A 23,392-nucleotide genomic window follows, 5' to 3' on the forward strand; every position below is an offset into this window, starting at 1 on the left:
GGACTGGGGGGCCCCGTGCTCAGAGCCTGAAAGGCAGTGGCCCCCTCACCCCCTCATCCCTCACCTGGGGCAGCGTAGGTGTGCGTGACATTGTGCTCCACCAGCACCTGGGCCACCGAGGGGTCTGGAACCGGGAAGGACTCGTTGTACGGAGGCTGGAACTGGTGGAGGGCCTGCTCCCCATCCCCAAAGGTCCACCTGCTGGGGCAGTGGGAGGCAGTGAGTGAACCGGGACAGGGGTGCGCAGTGGCGGGGCACAGGTGCGCGGTGGCGGGGCAGGGGGTGCTTGGGACCCAGCCGAGGCTCCACTCTGCAGTCACGCCCCGGGCCTCCATTCAGGGCCCACCCGGCTGTGCTGAGTCCTCTCCCGGCTCCCGTGCAGCCTCAAGGCTCCTGTGCACCCAGTACCTCCCAACAGACAGGGAAACCGAGGCTCAGAAAAGCAACCCCCTGATGTGGGGTCCCTCGGCTGAGGCTGGGGCCGGGACAAGAGCCTGGTGCCCACCCCAGACCGGCCCCCGAGTCACTCACAGGAAGGCCACCTCCACGGCCGAGTCCACCAGCACGCCCGCCGTCAGTGCCAGCGTGGCATTGGGGGACAGCACGGCCGGCACTGTGGAGACCCGCAGGCCCTGCATCCTGTTCATCCGCTCCACGGTGACGTTGTAGTTCACAGTGACGTTGCTCACGTGGTTGGAGGCCGTCAGCTGCAGGGACAGGCATCAGTCGGCCCAGGTGGCAGGTGAGAGGCCTGGCCCTGCTTGGCGTCCCTCCCTCCACGCACCCACAGCCATGGCAGCGTCCTCGGGCAGCATGAAGCAGAGCAGAAGGCAGAGGTGAAGGTGAAGGTGGAGCCCGCCCCCGCCCCGCCCCGCCCCATCCCCTCCCCTCCCCTCCCCACCCCCTCCCCTCCCCTCCCCACCCCCGCCCACCTACTGAGAGCTTGAAGACCGCCGCGCTCTGCTAAATGACATTGAAGACCACGTTCTGGAAGGTCAGGGACTGCTTGTCGTTGATGGTCCACCGGAAGACCATGTCCGAGCCGGCCTCCACCACGGGGCTGTACCTCTGCGGGGGGACTGGTGTCAGCCTGGGCTCTGCGGAGGACTCTGCCCTTAGCCTGTCGCCTCCTGGACACACCTCCCGTCAGGCTGGAGAGTCCCACGCGGGGCACAGAGGAGAGGAGGTGCCCGGGGCTCTGCATGCCATGGGAGCCAAGCCCGGGCTGGGACACTGACTGTCCGGCTCTCCAGCCAGCCATGTAGTAATGCCTATTAATGCCTCAACCTCTCTGTGCCTCAGTTTCCCCATCTGTAAAGCAAACCTAGTACCAGCTACAAAGAGTCCACCTCCCTCTGAGTCTTCTCAGACCCTCCTGGGGCTCCTGCCCCAGTTCCTCAGCCAGAGAGCTCGGAGCAGTGAGGGGAGGCACATGGGCCTCACAGGGACAGCACCTACACTGGCTTACAGAACCCAGGACAGGCTGCACAGGTCACGCCATTTCTGATGGCCCCTCCCAAGGCCCCTGGTGAAGGGGCAGGTACCCGCAAGACGGAGACAGCCCTGTCCCCCATGTACCCAGCATGGTGGCACCGCGGGCAGCCCGCAGTTTCCCATCAGGGGTTCAGACTCCACCTCAAAAGCCACTCGCTTTAGCCAGGCGAGAACACAGCAGAGGGCGTGAGAGACTCACGGGGGCTCGTGTGAGGTCAGGGAGCGGAGTTTTAAATTCATCTCGTGAAATGAGACAGTGGAATGAGTTAGCGGAGCCGCTGTCAGAGCCGTGACTTTCCAGGAATTTAAAGCCCACCAGGTAGCCTGAGGAGCCAGCCAGCAGGACCTGCCCGGGGCCGACGTCCCCAGTAACTGGGCTGCTGCCCTCACTGGGAAGCCAGGCCTCACGCCCTGTGTGAGCACCCTGTCTGCAGGCACCTGCCTGGGGGCTGGTGGTGGAGCCTCGGCCATACTCACCACTAGGACTCCCTGCAGTACACGGGCCTCGGGGCTGGGCGTGGCGCGGAGGCCACAGATGGGCTCCTCCGCCGTCACCCGCAGGCTGAGGTTGGCCCGGCTGGCGCTGTTTTCCACCACAACGTCCATCACGTGCTCCCCCTCACTGAGCCACGGCAGTGCTACCGCTGAGAACAGGGTATCATTGGTCTCCCAGGGGCAGCCGGGCACGAAGGTGGCCACCAGGGCAGGGCAGGCATTCTCAAAGCGGGCGCTGACACTGCCCCCGGGCCAGCGAGCCGTGGCCGTGGCGTTGGCACCAGAGTCCACCTGGAGCACCAAGGCCGAGCCGTTGGTGGGCACGTAGAGGCGGCCGTCATGGGGGGCAGGGTAGATGACCCGCAGCCCAGCCACTGGGGAGACCACGTCAAAGCTGCAGGACAGGTTGTGCCTGGACACGCCATTGCCCACCTCTGCCAGGACCTCATAGCGCCCAGGCAGCCGCAGCACAGGGTTGGGCCTCAGGCCCAGCAGCACGGTGAGCTGTTCCGTGGCTGCAAGCAGCCGCAGGGCACAGGCAGGGCAGGCCCAAGTGCCCTCCAGCTGGGCTGGCAAGTGGGGCAGCCATGACGAGGCGTTGGCAGAGAGGTACGGGGCCTGGGGACCAGGGTGGCTGGGAGCCGGCGAGCAGTGCAGGAGGGCGCCAGGGCCAGCATCGTGCTGCAAGCCAACGAGGTCACCAGGGAGCATGAGGACATCCTGGCCGTGGAGGGTGACCTGTGGAGAGGGAGGCAGGGCTGCATCACGTCCTCACGGTCATGGCCCGTGGACCCCTGCACGACGGATGAGGGTGGACACGCAGGGCTCCCCGCTTCGTCAGCCACACCTCAGGGAGCCTCCCCACAGTGCTCCTGACAAGGACAGGCAGGACAGTTGCAGACAGGGGGACACACGGGGAGAGGACACAGGCCAAGACCTGGCAGACAGGAAGGAGCGGCTGTGCTGGGAGAGAGAAAGAGGAGGCACAGCTCGTGCCAAGGGCCCAGGCGAGAGCTTCTCCCACTGGGAGGGGCAAGGGCACTGCAGAGGTCGGAGGCTGGAGGTCGGAGGTCAGAGGTGACAAGGACGTGGGAGGGGCCTGCAGGCTGGGTGTGTCTGGTGAGCAGACCCAGACCTTGGGCAGCAGACAGGAAGGTGGCCTGAGGAGATGCAGGGAACAGACCCAGGTCAGGGCCACACACCGAGTACTGCGCGGGGGGGCCCCGCGGGAATGGAGAAGAGGAACTCTCTCCATAGCGCATAGGGGGCCCCGGGTAGCCCTGGCCCTGACGTGCAGCCATTGGCGCAGGCCTGGGGGTGGCAGGAGGCGTCCAGCGGCAAGCAGATGTTGGCTCCAGGGCACCAGCGTCCCCCTGGCATGCACGCGGGGACCAGCTGGGTCCTGTTGTCCGGGGACCTGCTCTCAGGCTCGCTGCCGTTCTCCGGGGTCCCTGCGAGGAGGGGAGGGTGTTGGGGCCCTGATTCGCCCACGGGCCACCGTCAGAGATGCCCAACTGCCTGCACCAGCAAGCCTGGCCTTGCTGTGAGGACAGGTCTCCCCGCCCGGGCAGCACTCCCAGCCCAGTGCTGCGTCCCTGTCTCCGGCCAGCCGACTGACCCAGGCCGGCCCCACCCAATCCACCCCCAGGACACACCTGGAATGAGCTGGTGTCTCTGGAACCCCTGCTCTGTCCACCTAAGACTGGGAACCACTCTGGTGGCCACAGGACCAGCAGACGTGAGAGCTCAGAGAGGCCACCCCGAGTCCTGCGGCGCCCACCACCCCAGAGTCCCACCTGCTGTGCTGAGGAGCCGGTACACCTGCAGCCGCAGCTGGGCGGGCCGCCGGAGCCTCCTGGGTCCCAAATTCGGCCGTGGTGAGGAAGGCTTCACGGCTCAGACGCAGGCCCGGGAATACCATGACCTGGTGGGCAGGGGGCCGCCTCAGCTCCACAGACCCCACCCCAGCCTGAAGCCCAGACTCCCCCCACCCGAACTTCCCAGGAAGAGGGGAGGGAAGGAGAGCGAGCCATCGGACCCCCACAGGCCTGGCTCCTGTCGCTCGAGAGGAAGACTCCGATGGAAACTGTCCATGGGGGGCAGGACCCCTGACCTGCCTTTCAGGAATAACTCACACACACTCAGAGAAAAGGCCTGGGGGTAATGTGAGTAAACGCTTTCCTCTCTGCACTCTGGATTTTCCCAACCATCTTCACTGGGCACAAGCAACATTAAGGCCCCCAAGTTTTTTGGCGAGACCCACAGTGGGCAGGGCAGGCAAGGCCTCCAGGGGCAGGCAGGAGGGCAGGTTGTAGAACGTGGGGGGCCGACTACCTCCACGGGCTCGTGCGGGGCTGAGAGGCCGTCCTGCTGTGCCAGAGGCGTCAGGGGTCCCTGCAGGTCCCCACTGGGCGCTCCCACGAGGAGGTTCTCGGCATCCTGCACTGGGCCTGGGGTGGCGAGTGCACAGTGAGGCGCCGTGCCAGGGCCCAGGACACCAGGACGAACAGACTGGGGACCGAGCCGCCCGAGAACCCCCCCACCAGCCCCTCCTCCTCAGCCCAGGCTCCACCGCGGGCGCCCGGCAGGCCCCTAACCACAGCCAGCGTCTCAGGCCCCTGCCTGGCCCCCCGCACACCTCCGGGCCGCAGCTCGCAGACGTAGCTGTGCGGCGCTGAGCACAGGTCGGTGTTACACCACCCGGTGGGCCCGAGCCGGACGCAGTGCTCGGCTGTGGCTGGGTGTGGCTCCCCGGGCAGCCAGTTCTGGCAGCTCTCCAGGCTGAAGGCCTCGCCCTGCGGCGCTGGGCCCACCTCCACCCCCTGCACAGTCGAGAAGCCGATCCACACGTCTAGGCTCCTGGGGGCGGGTGTGGGATGGCAGGGGGCTCAGGGCACTTCTCCATCCTCCCACCCTCACAGCAGCCCGCTGGGAGCCCCATCACTGTCCCCCTTTCCAGATGGGGAAACTGAGGCTCAGAGCCCGGAGAGCAGGGCCCACCAGCCCAGGCTCACAGCAGCACCCACCCACGGGGCCTGTGGGCACCAGCAGGGATCCCCGTGCAGGCCACCTCCCGTATGGCGTGCCCAGGAGTGTCCGGAGGCTGCCCCCAGCTCGTGTCCACCTCTGCATCTGCAGAGCTGACAGGAACGGCCCCACCGGCCGGCGCCACCTGCTCACCAGGGCCGGCCCAGCTCCCACCTCCCTCCTCCTGAGACTCCCCAGCCGCAGGCTCTGCCCCAGTGCTTCAGAGATCTCCCAACCTATGGCCCCTCGGGGGGTGAGGGCAGGCACCTGGTGACCCGGGAGACCAGGAAGCGCTGCACGGCGGGACTGTCCACCATTGCCAGGGCGGCCCCAGCCCAGGCCCGACACTGCTCCTGCGCCTGCAGCCAGGCCGCCTTCTCCACCACCAGGCGGTAGCAGTGCCCGCTGCCAGGGAAGATCTCCGTGTCCGAGGGGCAGAGCGGGTGCACCGCTGGAGACCGGTGGGAACGAGGGTGTCAACGGTCAGTGTGGGCCCAAGACGGGGGTACCAGGCTCTGCCCCATCTGGATGGCCCTGGGGAGGAAGGGGAGTGGGCAGCAGACACTCACCTCGGGCCGGCTCCTCGCCCAGGGCCACGATGCTGTAGGCGGCCTCCAGGCCTGAACCACCGCGGTTCCGGATGCTGAGGTCGAGGCTCTCGTCACTCTGCACCGAGGACGGGCACACGAGCTCCAGGGTGGCAGGTGCCGCCTCCACCTGCACGTCCGTCCCCAGCAGGGCTGAGCCGGCCCCCAGGGCCAGCACGGCCGTCACGTGATAGCGCCCAGGCAGCACATAGCGATGCGAGGCAGCCGGCCCAGCAGCATCCACCTCGGGGGAGCCATCTCCGAAGTCCCAGCGTGTGGCAGTGACAGGGAGCGGGGCAGCGATGTGGAAGGCTGCTAGCCGGCCAGAGGCCAGGGGTCCGTGGGGCCCCACCAGGGCGGCCCCTGGGGAGGCAGGGAAGACGTGCTGGAGGAGGGTGCGGCCCCTACATGTGGGGGCAGGAGGCGGCGGGGGGCTGGAGCAGAGGGACAGGCAGGCGAAGGAGGCACTGGAGGGCTGGGCCGCCCCACACAGGCACCAGCCCTGCTCCGAGAGGGCTGCGAGGCCCTGGCCGGTGGAGAAGCAGAAGGCGCTGCAGGCCTCTGGCTGAAGCAGGCCTTCGTGGGCAGCTGAAAAGGACACTGCTGCCACGGTGCCTGAGCTGTTGTCAGGGAGGCAGGCGACATACTCCTCACCTAGAAGAGGCAGCCACTGGACCCCGGGTTCTGCTCCTCCTGGCTCCACCCCACCGCCCCCCCATCCGCCTGCCGCACTCACAGGCTCCCATGCTGTTCCCTTGGCCCGGAGGCCCCCCCCCAGAGAGGCCTTCCTGAGCCCTGCCCAGTGTCTGCAGGGCCCAGGTCCCACCTGGCTGGGAAGGACAGAGCTGGCCCCACCCACCGGCACTCACCACAGCCACTGTCCAGCAAGGGGATGCCAAGCAGAGGCTGGCCAGCCAGGGAGCCAGGCCCAGCACACGTGGCTGCCTCGGGCTGCACCACCCGCACCTGCTGCTCCTCCGCCCATCGCGGCAGCCACGCCAGGCCACAGTCACACTCAAACGGGTTCCCACTCAGGTTTCTGCGGGGCAGGGGCAGGTGTTGGGGACCAGGTCTGGTGGGAAGGGTCTACGCCAGCCCCCCACTGGCAACCAGGCCCTGGAGCCACCCTGACAGCACCGCCTCCCCTGCCCCAACCAAGCCGGCACTGGGGGGCTCCAAGCAGGCAGTGAACTGCCCCCAGGATCTGGTCTCAAGCCTGGAAGGGGACACGGACCAACTGGGAGGGCAGAAGGGATATTGGGGGCCTGGGGTCCAGCCAGGACCCCACCCAAAGAACCACAACTTACATTTCACTTAAATTAAATAAATTAGCAAATATTCCTTCCTCTAACGTAGAAATCTTGTTGTTGCTTATATCCCTGGAAGAGGGGGGGGATTCGGCAAAGCTGACGGAAGCCCCCACAGCTGAGCAGCAAGAGGCGGGGCCGCCAGCCCACCCGGAGTGAGCCCCGCATGCTGGCACGACTGGGGGACACTCACAGCTCTGCCAGCGCCGAGAGGTTCGCCAGGAGCCCAACGTCCAGCGCCCGGAGCAGGTTGTGGGAGACGTCTCTGAGGAGTGAGTGGCCGTGGGTCAGGGCCAGAGCCCTTAGTAGGCCAGAGGCCATCCCTGGGCCCATCCCACACATTTCCAGCATCCCCAAGCTATGGCCTCCCACCCTTGAGCTCCCCAATCCCAGAGGTCAGGAGGGGCCTTTCTGATGGAAGACCCAAATGAACACTCATCTGGGGAAACCAAGCCAGGAGAGGCCTGGGGGCCTCAGCCCTCTGCACCCATCTCAGCCCTATGCCGAGTGCCACTTGGACCTGTCCACCCAGGGCCAGGAAGGGCACGGACCCCCAACCCATCCCACGCAGGGCGAAGGCCCCCCATCCCCTGTCCACAGTCCCCCATAGAGTCAAGGTCTCCCAACCCTGTCCACAGCCCCCACACAGACTCGAGGGGCCCCCATCTCCTGTTCTGAACCCAACAGGGTGGTCCCACTGTGGGACCACAACCAGGTATGACTGTGTGAGAAGCAGGCTCACTACCAGGCTACCAGGGAGCACAGGAGAGCAGGCGCCACCTTGAGGCATAAACCCAGAGAAACAAGACCTCCAAGACGGCCAGGCACTGGGGCACATGCCGGTAACACAGCACCGTGAGAGCTGAGATGGAAGGATCGCCTGAGCCCAGGATTTTGAAACCACCCTGGGCAACACAGTGAGACCCCGTATCTACACAAAATACACATTAGCCAGGCATGGCAGCATGCGCCTGGGGTCCCAAGTACTCGGGAGGTAGAGGAGAGAAAAATCACTTGAGCCCAGAGAGGTCAAGGCTACAGGGAGCTGAGATCGCATCACTGTACTCCAGCCTGGGTGAAACGGCGAGACTCTACCTCAAAAATAAACAAATACATACATAATTAATAAATAAAACATCAAAGACCAGCCGACCTAACTCCATCTAAAATACGCAACTTCTACGCAAAATATAAATAAAATTAGAAAACAAACTACCATCTCAGAAAAGCACTAGCAACTTAGACGACATACTAAAGGCCAAAAATACCCTCCTGACACACAGTTAATAAAGAAAAAGTCAACTATTCCAGTTAAAAAGAAGAAAAGGAAACTGGCTGTGGTGGCTTATGCCTGTAATCCCAGTGCTTTGGGAAGGCCAGGAGTTTGAGACCAGGATGGACAGCATAGCAAGACCCCATCTCTACAAGGAAAAAAAGAATCAGCCAGGCATGGTGGTATGTAGCTGTAGTTCCAACTACTCGGGGGGCTGAGGAGGATCGCTTGAGCCAGGGAGGTCGAGGCTGCAGTGAGCTATGATTGTGCCACTGCAGTCCAGCCTGGGCGACAGAGCAAGACCCGGTCTCGAAAGAAAAGAAAGAGAAAGCAAGAAAAGAAAGATGGCTGGGCACGGTGGCTCACTCCTGTAATCCCAGAACTTTGGGAGGCCAAGGTGGGTGGATCGTGAGATCAAGAGATCGAGACCATCCTGGCCAACAGGGTGAAACCCCGTCTCTACTAAAAATGCAAAAATTAGCTGGGCGTGGTGGCGGGAGCCTGTTAGTGCCAGCCACTTGGGAGGGTGAGGCAGGAGAATCATGTGAACCCGGGAGGCGAAGGTTGCAGTGAGCCAAGATCACGCCACTGCAATCCAGCCTGGTGACATAGCGAGACTCCATCTCAAAAAAAAAAAAAAAAAAAAAGAAAAGAAAGAAAGGGAGGAGAGAGAGAAGAAAAGGAGAAGGGGAAAGAGCCGGGTGCAATGGCTCCTGCCTGTAATCCCAGGACTTTGGGAGGCTGAGGTGGGCGGATCACCTGAGGTCAGGAGTTCAAGACCTGACTGACCAACACGGAGACACCCTGTCTCTACTAAAAATACAGAATTAGTCAGGCGTGGTGGCAAGCACCTGTAATTCCAGCTACTCAGGAGGCTTAGGCAGGAGAATCACTTGAACCCGGGAGGCAGAGTTGCAGTGAGCTGAGATCGCGCCCCTGCACTCCAGCACCCCATCCTGCAAGAGTGAAGCTCCATCTCAAAAAAAAAAGGACGGAGGGCGAGAGGGAGGGAGGGAGGAAAGAAAGAGAAAACTCCAAAAACAAAAAAAGAAAAACCAGGCAATTAAAAGAAGCACAATTGGTCACAGCCATGGGAAAAACATCCCATGTCAGTAGTCAGTGAAGAAAAAGCAACAGAAACCACAGGGCGGCAGCATGTCTCTCTTTTCAGAGCTGCCCGAGTTACAAACAAGGTCCTGGAGCTGGTGATGCGGAGGTGAGAAGCCAGAGAGCTGGGGCAAACCGAGAACTCCACCTCCCCTCGGCCTCAAGCACCTCAGGGGTCACCCTGCCGCCCTCCCTGGGCACCCCTCCTGGTCCCACGCACTCCCAGTAGTGCTCCTGGCACAGGGACTGTGGCTCCGCAGGTCTGCACACCACCCCCCTGCTCCCCAGGACCCCGAGGCCTCACCTCCTGCCACGGGCCTCTACTTCCCCAGGTGTCACCCTCCCCACGAGTGACCCAGCAGGTGCCTCCGCCTAGACTTGCTCTTCCCAGCAATGACGACCCGGCAGCCAGGCCCAAGCTGGGGCGGCCTCCATCCCTGAGCACCCGCCCAGCCCCTGCCAGCCCCTGCCAGCCTCCATCCCTGAGCACCCGCCCAGCCCCTGACAGCCCCTGCCAGCCTCCATCCCTGAGCACCCGCCCAGCCCCTGCCAGCCTCCATCCCTGAGCACCCGCCCAGCCCCTGCCAGCCCCTGCCAGCCTCCATCCCTGAGCACCCGCCCAGCCCCTGCCAGCCTCCATCCCTGAGCACCCGCCCAGCCCCTGCCAGCCTCCAGCCCTGCTCCTCCCACCGGAGCTCCGCTCCCGCAGCAGCCTACCCGGCGCAGGAGAGACACCCACACAGGCTGCCCGGTGGGGCCCGGGGCCAGGGCAAGGGCTTGAAAAGGGAACCAAAAGAAGGGGACCAGAGGCCACCCCAGCTGAGGGGACAGAGCAGCCAAGGCCTTCTCCGTGCCAGGAAGCAGCACCAGCCACGGACGGTGGAGCCGGGCCCTCACCTGGGCTGGGCGCCCAGACAGATGAGACGCTGGGCACTGGCTCCCGGAGCTTCTTGTTCCATCTGTGGATGGAGGGCACGGTTGGGGGTGCAGTTCCCTTCCCCCAGGGGCTGTGGGACACTCAGAGAGCCTATGCCAGTGCCCTGGGCTCCGGGAGGGGAGAGGATCTGGGGGCCAGGCACACAGGGAACGGCCCCTCCAGCAGGGCCACCGCTTCCCCCCTAACTGAACCCTGCTTCTCTGCCGTCCCCTCCTCTACACCAAGGTAGGGACACAGGCTGAGGTGCTCCCCACTGCCCATAAGGATGGGTGGGCCCACAGCCACGCTGCTAGGCATCCACACCATCCCCGCCATGGGGTGGGACAGGGTGGCGGCTGGGAGACCAGCAAGAGGCCATTCTCGAGACAGGGTGAGGCAGCTGGACTCACACCCGCTGCCCAAGCACCATGCCCGAGGGGGAACACTGTGCCGTGAGGAACTGCAGTTAGACCTGAGGAGGGACTTTCCAGCGGCTGCGGCGGCAGCAGAGCCAATGCTTTAGGGAGAATGAGGCACCGGGACCTGAGGCGCAGCAGCCCTAAGGGGCGAGAGGTGCTGCAGAGGCCACGGTGAACACAGGCAGGCCCCCTGGAAGGGACACAGCTGTGAAACTGCCCCGGGGAGGGGCACAGGCATGGGGAGCAGCTCCCACCCAGGCCACGGGAGAAAGGAAAGAAGGAAAAGCCTGAAGATGTTTGGCCACACCTCATTTTCTGGAAAATCCATCAAGAGTGGCTGCTGCTGGGAGCTGACAAGCCAGGGCAGGGGTGGGGGCAGGTCAGCCGAGGACCCCAGAGCCCCCCCGCTCCCCGCCCATCCCACTGTGAACCAGGCCTGGGGGTGCCATGGACACTTCTTCCATGCCAGCAGGCAGCCCCGCCTGTCACCGGTTCTGGCCATGCACTCCCTGCGCGCCAGGCTCCAGGCTGGCTCCTTCTCCCGGCCCTCACCCTAGCCCAAGGCCCACAAATGCAGCAAGGTCTTGGGGACCCCACTCGGCCGAGCTCCCAGGGCCCAGGGCAGTGGAATGAAGCTGGGGCCCAGACAGGAGCCAGGTGCAGTCCCCCAGCCCCCAGGGTGTGGAAGCGTCTGCCCTGGGTAGGACTCAGGTGCCCCCTGGGTGTGGAAGCATCTGCCCTGGGCAGGACTCAGGTGTGGGCTTCAGGGACAGGGACCAGTACAGGGGTCCCCGTGGAGTCCTCACCCCGCTTTCTCCCGTACTTTTCCACGTCTCCATCTGCTTTTGCCATCACCGCTCTGGGGGAACGCCAAGGCCTAGCCAGGCAGCCTCGCACCAGCCCCCCCACCCCGCCCGCGGGCTTCCTCTGCACCCGCCAGGTGACATCATCGCCGCTGTCTGATGCCCTGCCCCCACGTTCTGGTTCCCTGCAAGGATGGGGGACACAGCAGGGCCCAGGCATCTGGCAGCAGGACCACCGAGCGGCCCTAAGCCCAGGCAAGAGCACAGAGCAGAGTGCAGGGTCCTCTGGGGTCCCAAGCCCTTGCTGCCCCACGCACTCCTCACCCCAGTTCCTGCTATGAGCTGGAAGGGTGGGAGCCAGGTGCACAGGGACAGCCTGATGGGTGCCCGAGGGCCAGGATGTGCTCCCAGGGAAGCTGAAGCCAAGCTTGTTGGGAGGAGTACACCCCCATGGGGGGCAGGACGGTGCCCCAGCCCCGGGACACAGGGGGCCTTGGGTAAATGATTTGATTAAAGTTGTCTGGTAGTAAGGTGGGATGGGTTTGGGGCTAGGTTTGGCTCAGAGCGGTCAAGTTGAGTTGAAATCTCCTAAGTGTAAGTTGGGTGCTTTGTGTTAAGCTACACTCTGGTTCGTCCAAGTGCACTTTCCAGTACACTTACCATGTTACGACTTATCTCCTCTATATAGATGCGTAGGGGCTTTAGTTAAATGTCCTTTGAAATATACTTGAGGAGGGTGACGGGCGGTGTGTACGCGCTTCAGGGCCCTGTTCAACTAAGCACTCTACTCTTAGTTTACTGCTAAATCCACCTTCGACCCTTAGGTTTCATAAGGGTTATCGTAATTTTCTGAAGTAGAAAATGTAGCCCATTTCTTGCCACCTCATGGGCTACACCTTGACCTAACGTCTTTACGTGGGTACTTGTGCTTACTTTGTGGCCTTCGTCAGGGTTTGCTGAAGATGGCGGTATATAGGCTGAGCAAGAGGTGGTGAGGTCGATCGGGGTTTATCGATTACAGAACAGGCTCCCCCAGCGCCGAGCGTCCGATCTGGAAGGCAGGAGGAGTTAGGACCATCCTAGCGTGGGACCCAGCAGGCTCCTTAGCGGCTGCTGGGGCACCATTGGGTGGAGAAGGAAGTCCCAGGTGTCTGGCCACAGTACGGGTCTTCACCCCTTCCCAGCACCCTTGCCAATCCTGGAGCAGGAGCAGCAACAGCAGAGGGTGTGGCCAGGCCTGGAGGCTGCCCCTCCACACCCCTGTCACAGGTGGGGCCACGTCCCAGGGCTGTGGGCAGCAGGGCCAGCCTGCCAGCCCGAGGTAGCTGACACGTGTCTCATGCTGCAGCAGGTCTGCCCGCCACCCGGGCGTGTGAACCCCAGGTCGGGCCCCCTCGCCCTGGAGCCTCGGCCCCTCAGGGGTGTTCCCAGCCAGGCGCTGGCTCTCCTGCCCTCCCTCTGGACTCTGCCCACAGTTGGCGCGAGGGTGGGTGAAGCCTGAGGCTGACAGGGCCGGGAAGTCTTGGGGCTGGGCCTTCTGCCCCACAGGCGCTCCTGGGCCGGGGGAGCCGGGGTCGGGGCGTGCAACAGTGGGACTGAGGAGAACTTCCCTGGGTGTGGGGCAGCTCCCGGGGCCCTCCCAATCCACAGCAGAGGGAATGGCCCCAGACAAACCAGACCTGCCTCAGAGCCTCACACTCAGAGCTGAGTGCCCCAGGTGCCCACTCCCCAGACCAGATGCTGAGTGGGGTCTGGGGGCCGGACGGAGCCCCCAAAGAAACATCTGCACATTCCAGACGCGTGTGGTCAGTGGCGGGCGTGCGCCAGGCCCGTCACCCCCACCCGCGCTGGCCGCCTCACTGGAAACTGGGCTGGGGGGACCGGCTCGGAGGGGCCGCCTGCGGAGCTTATGTAACCGCTCCTCCCTCGGCAGGGGCAGGACAGGACGCCAGACCCAGGGAGGCCCCATGCCCCCTGCCAGGCCCCGTCCTCTCCTGGAGGAGCCGGTTCCCCTCCGCCCAGCAAGAGGACCCCCAGGCCCGTCCCTCCCGAGAGCAGGCCCAGGGTGAGGAAATGGGGTGCAGTGTGGGCGCTGGAGAGGGCAGGGGACAGGCGGCAGTGCCACCCCCACTGCGGCCCCTTCCTCGCTGGGCCAGCCGAGCCATGACCTCATCTGTTTCCCTCTGCGCTGTGCTCCTTTCTATTTAAGGAGAGTGAGGCGGCTTCCAGGGCCGGAAATGATCCTGTTTAAATTAACGGGCTGCAGTTTGGGACGGTGCTCATTTGAAAAAAAACAGTGCAGCCCCGGGCTGGGCAGACGGCTGCTGGCTCCGCCTACCACTTCCATGGGGAGGGCCAGGGAGGCCGGCCACAACCCTGGCCCCACGAGGGGTGGGGGTTGCAGCCTCTGATAGAGGACGAGGCTGCCAGGCCCCAGGCAACAGAGCCCTGCACGAGGGTCTCTGGATCCCGGACACGGGGTGTGAGACTAGCCGGGGAGCCCCAGGCTCAGCGGCATTCTGTCCTTACAGATCCCTCCCATGGCTGAACTGTCCCGAGGATGAGACGCCGGGGGTGACATGGGCAGCCTCAGGTCCTCCCGGGACCCACAGGCAGGCACAGGGATGGAGACTCCGGCCTCGGAGGCTGAACGAGGGAGATGAGAAAGGGGAGTCTGCGATGTCCTTGCCTACACGGATGGAAAAACACAGCCAGCTCAAAAAGGGCCGTTTGGAGACGAGCCCACCTGTGGGGTGTAGGAAGGAGAGCGCTTCATACGTATGCCACCTGCCGCTGGGGTCGGGGCCACCCTTCCAGTTCAAGGGGAGAATGAGGGCCGGCTCCTGGTGCCCCTGCACGCAGCTGACATGGAGCCAGGCGTTGCGACCCCCTTGCATCCCTCTCCACTCCCACCCTTCACAGCCTGTGTGGGCAGGTGCTGCACTGACCTTATGCTCCTGATGGGCACACTGAGGCTCAAGGGGCCCTCCTCCTCCCCCAACACCATCCCCCAAACACCTCCCCGGGCAGCCAGCAGGGTCCAGTGTGTCAATGGAGGAAGCCAAGGTAGGAAGAGGGTGGTGGTGGGGGGGCAAGCAAACTGGCCATCTGCGCCCGGCTGTGCGGGCACAGCAGTGCCCTGGAGAGGGCAGCAGCACAGATCCAGCGGGGCAGCCGGAATCCCATCACCCACTCGGCTGTGGGCACAGCCAATGATGGCACGAGCCATCCTGAGGCCAGGGCCACGATGCACAGTGGACGGGCTCAGAACCCAGAGCCCCTGTACTCCCACAGCTGTGACGTTCCCTGGGCATGAGCTTGCCCCAGCGCTGGCCTCATTCCTGCCTCAACCAGAACGAAGAGCTGGCTTCCGCCTCTGCCTGGGCACAAAGCCCTTTCCGAGATGGCCTCACAGAAGCCAGCCTGTCTTCAGATCATGGCGCTGCTAAGGTCAGGAACGCCAGGCTGGGCCAAGGCTGGGCCTCGGGAGCTGCAGGGAGAAAAGGACCCAGCCCGCCTCAGCCCCAGATGTAGCCCTTCTCCTGCCACCAGTGCCTGGGCACCCCGGCCCCTAGGCGAGGACAGCTGCCAAGCCATGAAGAGCGAGGTGTTCTGGGAAAGGGCGTGAGCTGCATTTTCCAGCTGCGCTCACTCTGCAGGGAGACTGTGACGCCCCCGCCGCTGTGCCTGCAGACATGCCCGGCCTCAGCCAGCTGGAGCGCAGGCAGCAGAGTGCAGGCCAGGCCCAGACGGCAGTGGGATGTTTTCATTCCAGGGTGCTTGGCGGGCTGGGCTGCCGTGGCCACTGCAGAGCTCCAGAAAAGAACATGTGTGTCTCCCTCCAAAGTATATTCCTCGCTGGAAAGCAGATCCCAGGCAGGGTCTCCCCCACGAGCAGGGGGAGAGGCACCCCAAGGTGGGGGAGCGAGGGCAGTGGCAGAACCACCCCATACCCTAGGGGACCCAGGGAGGGGCTTGCAGATGCGGGACCCACATTTGGCAGCAGTGCCCGACCACTGTCACGAGATGGTGGCCAGCGCATCACCCACACGTGGGCCAGGATGGCAGAGGAGATCCACAGAGATGGCTCCAGCAGGAGGCCCTCACAGAGATGCCCTGGCCTCAGAAGAGCCAACAGAAAGCCGGGAAGGGGGACGTCGAGGCTCAAGCTTGGCACAACCTCCCCAAAGCTCCCAAAGGCTCTCGGTGCCCACCAGCAACAGCGCACACCGCCACCACCTAACAGCAAGGATGCAGCAGGGTCCGCGCGTCAGGGCGGGCACTGAGCGGAACTCAGGCAGTGCCACTCGCCAGCTTACGTCAAAAGAACAAAAGGAGTGAGGACGGTACTCGCGGCTCTGCCAATACTTCCCAGCCCCGCACGTCTCACACACACCAGAACACGTCAAAAGGCACCAATGGGCAAACACCCAGATGTAGGCACAAGCAGGAGTGGGCCGGGTCTTGTGAGCCCCCACAGCCACGCGGCCCTGCGCTGAAGGCACCGAGGTTGGGTGCTGAGGGGTCCATAGGAGTCCACCCGCCCAGGCTGCACTGGCTCCCGTCGTCCAGTGTCCAGTATAAGCACGGGCACAGTGTCTGGCTCTTACCCTCAGGCTGTTACACTGTGCTCTGTGGCAGGGCAGGTCTCACAGTGCATGGAGGACAGGGGAATGGGCCCCCGGAACCCCTGAGGGGACCGACAGAGCTACTTTAACAAGGTATGATTGTTGGGGCTGCCAGTGGCTGAGCCAGGTCACTGCTACACTGCCCTGCAGGGTGCATCTAATCATGGAGCCCACTTTACAGGTGAGGAAACTGAGGCTGAGAGACTGGACCAAGGTCACACCAGAAGTGGAGGCGCTGGGACGTGAACCCAGGTCTGACTCCAGGGCGCAAATTCCCTACATCTGGGTTCCCAGCCTCCTTCCTGAAACTGAACAGGAAACTAGAGGGAAGGGACACAGCAGGGATGAGCCAGGGAGGGAGAGGTGGGAGGGGCTGGCAGCACCCAAGCAGCTGCACCTGGGCGCAGGGCCCCTCGGCCCCTCAGCCCCTCGGGGAGTGCAAGCACATCCCAGCCCGACTCGGAAGCGCCACTGCCACCTCTGTCTGTCTATAAACCAGGGCACTCGTGTGGGCCCCAGGCACCCTGTGCAGCTCCAGGGGTCTGCCCCAGAGCATGCTAATGAAATCATCACCACGGCTTCTCAGAGCCTCAATTTCCTGGTCTGTAAAATGAGACCAGGAGTGGCTGCAACCCTGCAGTGCCGTGATGAGGTATGGAGAGACAAGAACACAGAGGGCTCAGCGCGGGGCCCGGCGTGGCCACCGCGGGGAGAGGGTGTGGACTCTTCCTAGACCTTTTCTTTTTGAGACAGAGTTTCACTCTGTCTCCCAGGCTGGAGTGCAATGGTGCAATCTTGCCTCACTGCAACCTCTGCCTCCCAGGTTCAAGCGATTCTCCTGCCTCAGCCCCCAAAGTAGCTGAGACTACAGGCATGTGCCACCATGCTCAGCATTTTTTTTTTTTTTTTTTTTGAGACAGAGTCTCGCTCTGTTGACCAGGCTAGAGTGCAGTGGTGTGATATTGGCTCACTGCAACCTCCGCCTCCCGGGTTCAAGTGATTCTCCTGCCTCAGCCTCCTAATTAGCTGGGATTACAGGCGCCCACCACCACACCTCGCTAATTTTTGTATTTTTAGTAGAACGGGGTTTCACCATGTTGGTCAGGCTGGTCACAAACTCCTGACCTTGTGATCCCCCCACCTTGGCCTCCCAAAGTGCTGAGATTACAGGCGTGAACCACCGCGCCCACCGTTTTTTTGTTTTTTTTTTTTAAAGACCGTTTCCTAGTCGCCCAGGCTGGAGTGCAGTGGCACCATCACAGCTAACTGCAGTCTCAACCTCATAGACTCAGGGAATCCTCCCCCCTCAGCCTCCCAACTAGCTGGGACTACAGGCGCCACCACTAATATCTATTTATTGGTCTCGCTATGTTGCCCAGGCTGGCCTCAAACTCCTGGCCTCAAGCCATCTGCTCTCCTAAAGCGCTGGGATTACAGGCGTGAGGCACTGCGCCCGGCTGGACAGTGGTTTTGATTTCCGTTTCCCTCATGACTAATGAGGCCGACCATCTTCTCACACGCTGTTGGCCATCTGTGCGTCTTCTTTGGAGAAATCTCTGTTCAGATCCTGTGATTTTTTTTTTTTTTTTTTTGAGACAGGGTCTTGCTCTGTGACCCAGCCTGGAGTGCAGTGGTGTGATCACAGCTCACTGCAGCCTTGACCTCCTCTGCTCAAGTGATGTCCCACCTCAGTCTCCTGAATAGCTGGGACCACAGATGCACACCACCACGCCCGGCCAATGTTCTTTTATTTTTTAGAGACCGGGGTCTCACCCTGTTGCCCAGGCTGGTGTCAAACTCCTGGGCTCAAGCGATCCACCCACCCTGGCCTCCCAAACTGCTGGGATTCCAGGCGTGAGTGACCCCTTGTCCATGTTTAAACGGGGTCCCTGTCTGTTGTTGAATCATAGTGTTCCCTGTATGATCTGGATGCAAGCCGATACTGCATGGATGACCTGCAGGTGCTCTCTGTCTTCACAGTCGCCTCTGCAGTGGGAGCTCGGGTGCCCCACATTCCCAACTGCTGCAGACACAACCAAAGCCTCCCCATCCCTTCCCCCACCCATGCCGGCAATCGCGTACGGGAGTGAGCGTGTGACTTCTTGTCCACACTTTTGTCCACAAGTTTGGCGAGTTTGCATCCGTGTCTAATAAAGAAACTACCGTTTCTCACGCAGGCACGTTCTGAACGCCCGAGTGCGGGAGCCACGTAAGACCCGGCTCAGGGACCCCGGGTGAGGCCAGCTGGACATGCAGGATGCAGGTCCTCACCACTGCCTCTGCTCGGCTGCCAGGGCTCTTCCTAGAAGACATGGGCCTCTCCTAGGCTCTCCTGACAGAGGCCCTACCCCTGCCCCCGAGTCACCTTGCCCCTTGGGGACTCTCTCTGGGCAGCTCCCTGTGGGAGCTTTGAAACCTGGCTTCAATGTCACCTGCACTGGGGGTCCTTCCAGGCCAGCCCCCTCCCCATCATCCATCTCTGTCCTTGGAGAATCATCTGCGTGTTGGTTGAACGCGGGCTCCAGTGATAACGGAGCCCTCGAGGGTGGCCTTCCTTCTGCTGAGGGCTCATGGAGGCCTTGGTGACAATCCCTAGTCCTCGCTCTCAGGATCCAGGGACCAGAAATGGGAGCCAGGGGCCCCTCCGTGGCCTGGCCAGCCCCCCAAGGAAGCTGTGTCTGTGGCAGTTGCGCTCTAAGGCATCAGGCCTAGGGGTTGCTCCAGAATGCCTGTCTTCCCCCACGCCAATCCCAGGCAGGGGCCCCGGGGTCTGCGCCTCCTGCCCCTACACTCTCCCACACTCTCCTGTGATTCAGGGATGCAGGTGGGAAAGGGCAAGGCCCTGGGTGCTCCTATATTTTACATCAGTGAACCAAGCACCTACCAAGTCCCTTGATGTGCCCAGTCCTGGACCCCAGCATTTGCGAGACAGCAGCAGACCCAGGTGACCCCCAGCCAGGGTGAGTGGCAACCAGCACCAGAAGTGGCCTTTAGAGCAGGGGGCCCTGAACTGATGACATCTACACCTAGGTCAGTGCCAGCCAGGACAACCTCTGGGACAATGGGATGTCGGCTCCAACGACCAATTTACAAGAAACACAAAGGACACACTCACAGCACCACGGAGGTGACACCATGGAGGTGGCACCCCCAAGACACAGCGAGAAATCCAGGCTGCAGGAGCCAGTTTCTTCAACAAATTGCACAAGGAAAAAGAGAGGAAGGGAAGCTCCTAGACATCATCGGACATTTAAAAGACAGGCGGTGGCTCAAGCCTGTAATCCCAGCACTTTGGGAGGCTGAGGCAGGCGGATCACGAGGTCAGGAGATCCAGACCATCCTGCCTAACACGGTGAAACCCCGTCTCTACTAAAAATACAAAAAATTAGCTGGGCATGGTGGCGGGCACCAGTCCAGGCTACTCGGGAGGCTGAGGCAGGAGAATGGCGTGAACCCAGGAGGCAGAGCTTGCAGTGAGCCGAGATGGCACTGCTGCACTCCAGCCTGGGCAACAGAGTGAGACTCCATCTCAAATAATAATAAAAAATAAATAAATAAATAAATAAATAAAAGACATCACTCACACCTGTAATCCCATCACTTCGGGAGGCCGAGGCAAGCAGATCACCTAAGGCCAAGAGTTCAAGACCAGCCTGACCAACATGGTGAAACCCCATCTCTACTAAAAATATTTTTAAAAATTAGCCGGGCGTGGTGGCACGCGCCTGTAATCCCAGCTACTCAGGAGGCTGAGGCAGGAGAATCACTTGAACCCGGGAGGTGGAGGCTGCAGTGAGCCGAGATCACACCATTGTCCTCCAGCCTGGGTGACAGAGCCAGACTCCGTCTCAAACAAAACAAAACAAAAGACATCAGCTAGCTGGTCCAAGCACAGTGGTGTTCACAACGAATTGATCACAGCCAGGTAGAATTCTTCATTCTTTCTCCAGTCCCACTGCTTTGCTTGACCAGCCTTAAAGACATACATATATATTTTTGTCTGGGCGCACTGGCTCACACCTGTAATCCCAACACTTTGGGAGGCCAAGGCAGGCGGATCACTTGAGGTCAGGAGTTTGAGACCAGCCTGACCAACGTGGAGAAACCCCATCTCTCCTAAAAATACAAAATTAGCCAGGCATGGTGGCACATGCCTGTAATCCCAGCTACTGGAGAGGCTGAGGCAGGAGAATCGCTTGAACCCGGGAGGCGGAGGTTGCCGTGAGCTGAGATCGCGCCACTGCACTCCAGCCTGGGCAACAAGAGCGAAACTCCGTCTCAAAAAAAAAAAAAAGTATACATTTTTAAAAGACATTGGCCGGGTGCGGTGGTTCACGCCTGTAATCCCAGCACTTTGGGAGGCCGAGGTGGGCAGATCACGAGGTCAGGAGATCGAGACCATCCTGGCCAACACGGTAAAACCCCGTCTCTACTAAAAATACAAAAATTAGCCAGGCATGGTGGTGCACGCCTGTAATCCCAGCTACTCGGGAGGCTGAGGCAGGAAAAGCGCTTGAACCCAGGAGGCGGAGGTTGCCATGAGCCGAGATCGTGCCATTGCACTCCAGCCTTGGCAACAAGAGTGAACTCTGTCTCAAAAAAAAACCAAAAAAAACACATGGGTCAGGAGGGGAAGGGTCGGGGCAGGGAGGGCAGGGCAGGCTCTGGGGTGGGGGGTCTGTGAGTCAGCCACGGCTCTGCCCACGTCTCCCCACGAAGCTTCGAGCCACGCAGAGCAGCACGTTTTGCAGTACGCCATCTTTCCCAAAAGCCACCACCTCTCGGCAGCATCATTAACCCAAGGCAGGCTGTGGCCTCAGAAGCCCTGGCTGTCCTCCACCTGGAACTGGACACAGCTGTCCCTGCTGAGCTTCAGCAGCCAGGGAGCCACAAGTGGAGAGGCACCTGCGTGAGCCCCCCAGGAAGGCTACTGGTGACACCCAGACAGCAACGCTCCTGGACCCTTAAACACCTGTCAGCAGCTGTGATCTGTGTCCTTCACCTCTCCCAGCTTGACCCCTCTTCCCTGGGGAAAACCCAGCCGTCTCCCCGAGGAGGAGTTTGCAGGGTAGACAGCAAAACGGCTGGGCTGCCCCCACAGCACAGAGGGTGGCCTGGGGGGCCAGCCAGGGCCTTAACATCCTTCCTAAGGCCCTAGCTTCCCATGGGTCCCCTCACCCCACCTTCCAGAACTCTCCCAGCGGCAGACCCAGGTGTGTACAGAACAGCACCCACCTGCCCACATGAGGTCACCCTGTGCCCTGTTGCACACTTGAGGGGCCTGGCATTCGGAATCTTGCCAGCTCAGGCTGGGACAGGCCACCAACTCCCAGGGTCCCCTTCCTCCAAATCCCAGGACCAGAGCCTAAGGGGACAACACAAGGCAGGGGCGGGGGCTCCACTGCTGTGCCAAGGGCCTGGAGAACACGGGCCTTGCTCTCCGCTCAGCAGCCACCAGCGCCCTTCTCTCCTGGACAGCTCCTGAGGGGCTGCTCTCATGGACACCATCAGGTGCTGGGAAGCAGGAACCACCAGGAACTGGACAGAGTCCCCAGTGACCGGCCTGGCAGACAGAGGAGCCCTCAGCTACAGCATCAGAAACAACGGGTGGGGTAGGTCTGATGCAATTCTGTGGGCGCTGTTGCCAGGCAGGAGGAGGCCATCTCCACAGAGACAGCTGCGAGACACACGCGTCCGCAGTCAGGGAGCGCAGGAGCAATGTGGCCCCGAGGGGCACGGGCTCCATTGGTCCAGGAGAACCCATTCTTCTCCCACCCTCGAGACCACCCAGCAAAGCCCCAACGACACACGGCTCCCCTAAGGAAGGGTGGCCACAGGCGGGAGTGACCCAGAAACGTTACAAAACCAAATGCCAGAACCCATCCAATGTTTAGCAAGCCTGGGGATGTGCCACGTCCCCCAGGGATCCAGCACGCACCCAAGGAGACACTGTCCCGGCGAGGAGCCTGGAGCCTGGGAAATACAAGGCATCAGACTGGTCCCAAGACTCTCCCCAGCGTTGGGGACAACTGTCTGCTTATCTTAGTCCCCTGCGCCCTTTTCAATCCAACCCTGGGTCCTGGGCACCTCATAGTTCCAAACCCCTGCTATGCACATCCCGGCTGTGATGCCTGGGACAGGTCGTGTCACCTCTCCAAACCTGTTTCCTCATCTGTGAAATGCAAATCTCCACGGTCCCTATGCCTCGGATGGTCAGAGTCAGGATTCCGCATGACGACCCCCAACAGGAGCCTGGCACAGACCTGGCTCTGGGCAGCGTCTCCATAAAGGCCACCTGTTGTTTTTATCTCCCGAAAGCGAACATGACAAGGCTTTAACCCCCCACGGCAATCCCCCCTCACCCCTGTTCTCAGGATAGCCTTGGAACCCAATAGCAGAGCGCCTGAGGCCCTTCATGACCCCAGCCCACCCGCGAGCCCACCTCCCACCCTGCCCCTACCCCTCACACCTCCCGTGGCCAGCCTCCAGCCTCACGGTCTTTGCTCACACCGTTCACCCCCCTTCTTCTGGACCCACCTCATCGCCCCTTCCCAAGCATCAGCCCAATTCTTGCACATCCATCAAATCCTTGTCCAGACACCTCCTGGAACTCTTCCCTGCAGCCCCCTACAGCCATCCCCACCTCTCCGGGTACCCCGCAGCCCCAGGCCGCATCCCAATTCCTCTCCAATTAGCGACTGTTTGTCCTCCCAGCTGAGCGCGGCCTCCGCGCCCCGCCCCCGCTGGCGTCTGCAGAGCCCCCGGGTGGGACGTCTGTCTCCAGACCTGGGGTTTTTCGGCTCCCCGGGGCCGTGCCAACCGCGGCTCCAGGCGTTCCTTATTTAGCAGGGCCGCCGTGCCGCGCCGGAGCCTCGCCCTGGGAGCGTCCTGCTTCCCGTCCCGAGCCAGGGAACGCGCCCACGCCCACGCCCACGCCCGCCCGTCCCGCGGCCTCTCCCGGGTGCCGCTGGGCCCGCTACTCACAGCGCTGTGGCGTCCGCGGGGATGCGCAGCGCGGGACCGAGCGTCCGCAGCCCCGGCCCGAGCAGTTGACGCGGCAGGCGGCGCCGGGCGCTGGGCCGCAGAGACAGGGGGGCTCGCAGGGCCCGCAGCCGCACCCGGGGCCCCCCGCCAGCGCCCCGAGCCACAGGCCCAGGCCCAGGGCCAGCGCCAGGCGCACGGGCGCGGCGGGCGGCATCGTTAGGGCAGCGCGCGCATGGCCCCGCCGTCCCCAGGCCCGCCCGCGCGCGGAGGCCGCGGCTCAGGCGGGGTCGGCGGATGGCATGGCGGGCGCGGGGCTGGATGGGGCTGCGGCCGCGGCTCAGGCGGGGTCGGC

The 23,392-nt window shown here is 62.5% G+C and overlaps 1 protein-coding gene across 1 annotated transcript in view; it reads right to left on the reverse strand.

Moving 5' to 3' along the window:
- The window catches only part of LOC115933066 (polycystin-1-like), a 41,087-nt gene extending 17,695 nt beyond the window's left edge, over window positions 1-23,392 (reverse strand). Inside the window, 16 exon segments of the mRNA XM_055365730.2 lie at window positions 65-198; window positions 532-707; window positions 937-1,068; window positions 1,972-2,727; window positions 3,190-3,440; window positions 3,786-3,840; window positions 3,842-3,913; window positions 4,324-4,439; window positions 4,628-4,848; window positions 5,284-5,467; window positions 5,586-6,257; window positions 6,473-6,642; window positions 6,911-6,982; window positions 7,104-7,175; window positions 23,041-23,089; window positions 23,092-23,392. Of these exon segments, the coding sequence (XP_055221705.1) occupies window positions 65-198; window positions 532-707; window positions 937-1,068; window positions 1,972-2,727; window positions 3,190-3,440; window positions 3,786-3,840; window positions 3,842-3,913; window positions 4,324-4,439; window positions 4,628-4,848; window positions 5,284-5,467; window positions 5,586-6,257; window positions 6,473-6,642; window positions 6,911-6,982; window positions 7,104-7,175; window positions 23,041-23,089; window positions 23,092-23,254 (3,295 nt within the window). The 5' untranslated portion in view covers window positions 23,255-23,392.

This window comes from Gorilla gorilla, chromosome 18 (genome assembly GCF_029281585.2).
Source record: "Gorilla gorilla gorilla isolate KB3781 chromosome 18, NHGRI_mGorGor1-v2.1_pri, whole genome shotgun sequence".
NCBI lineage: Eukaryota > Metazoa > Chordata > Mammalia > Primates > Hominidae > Gorilla > Gorilla gorilla.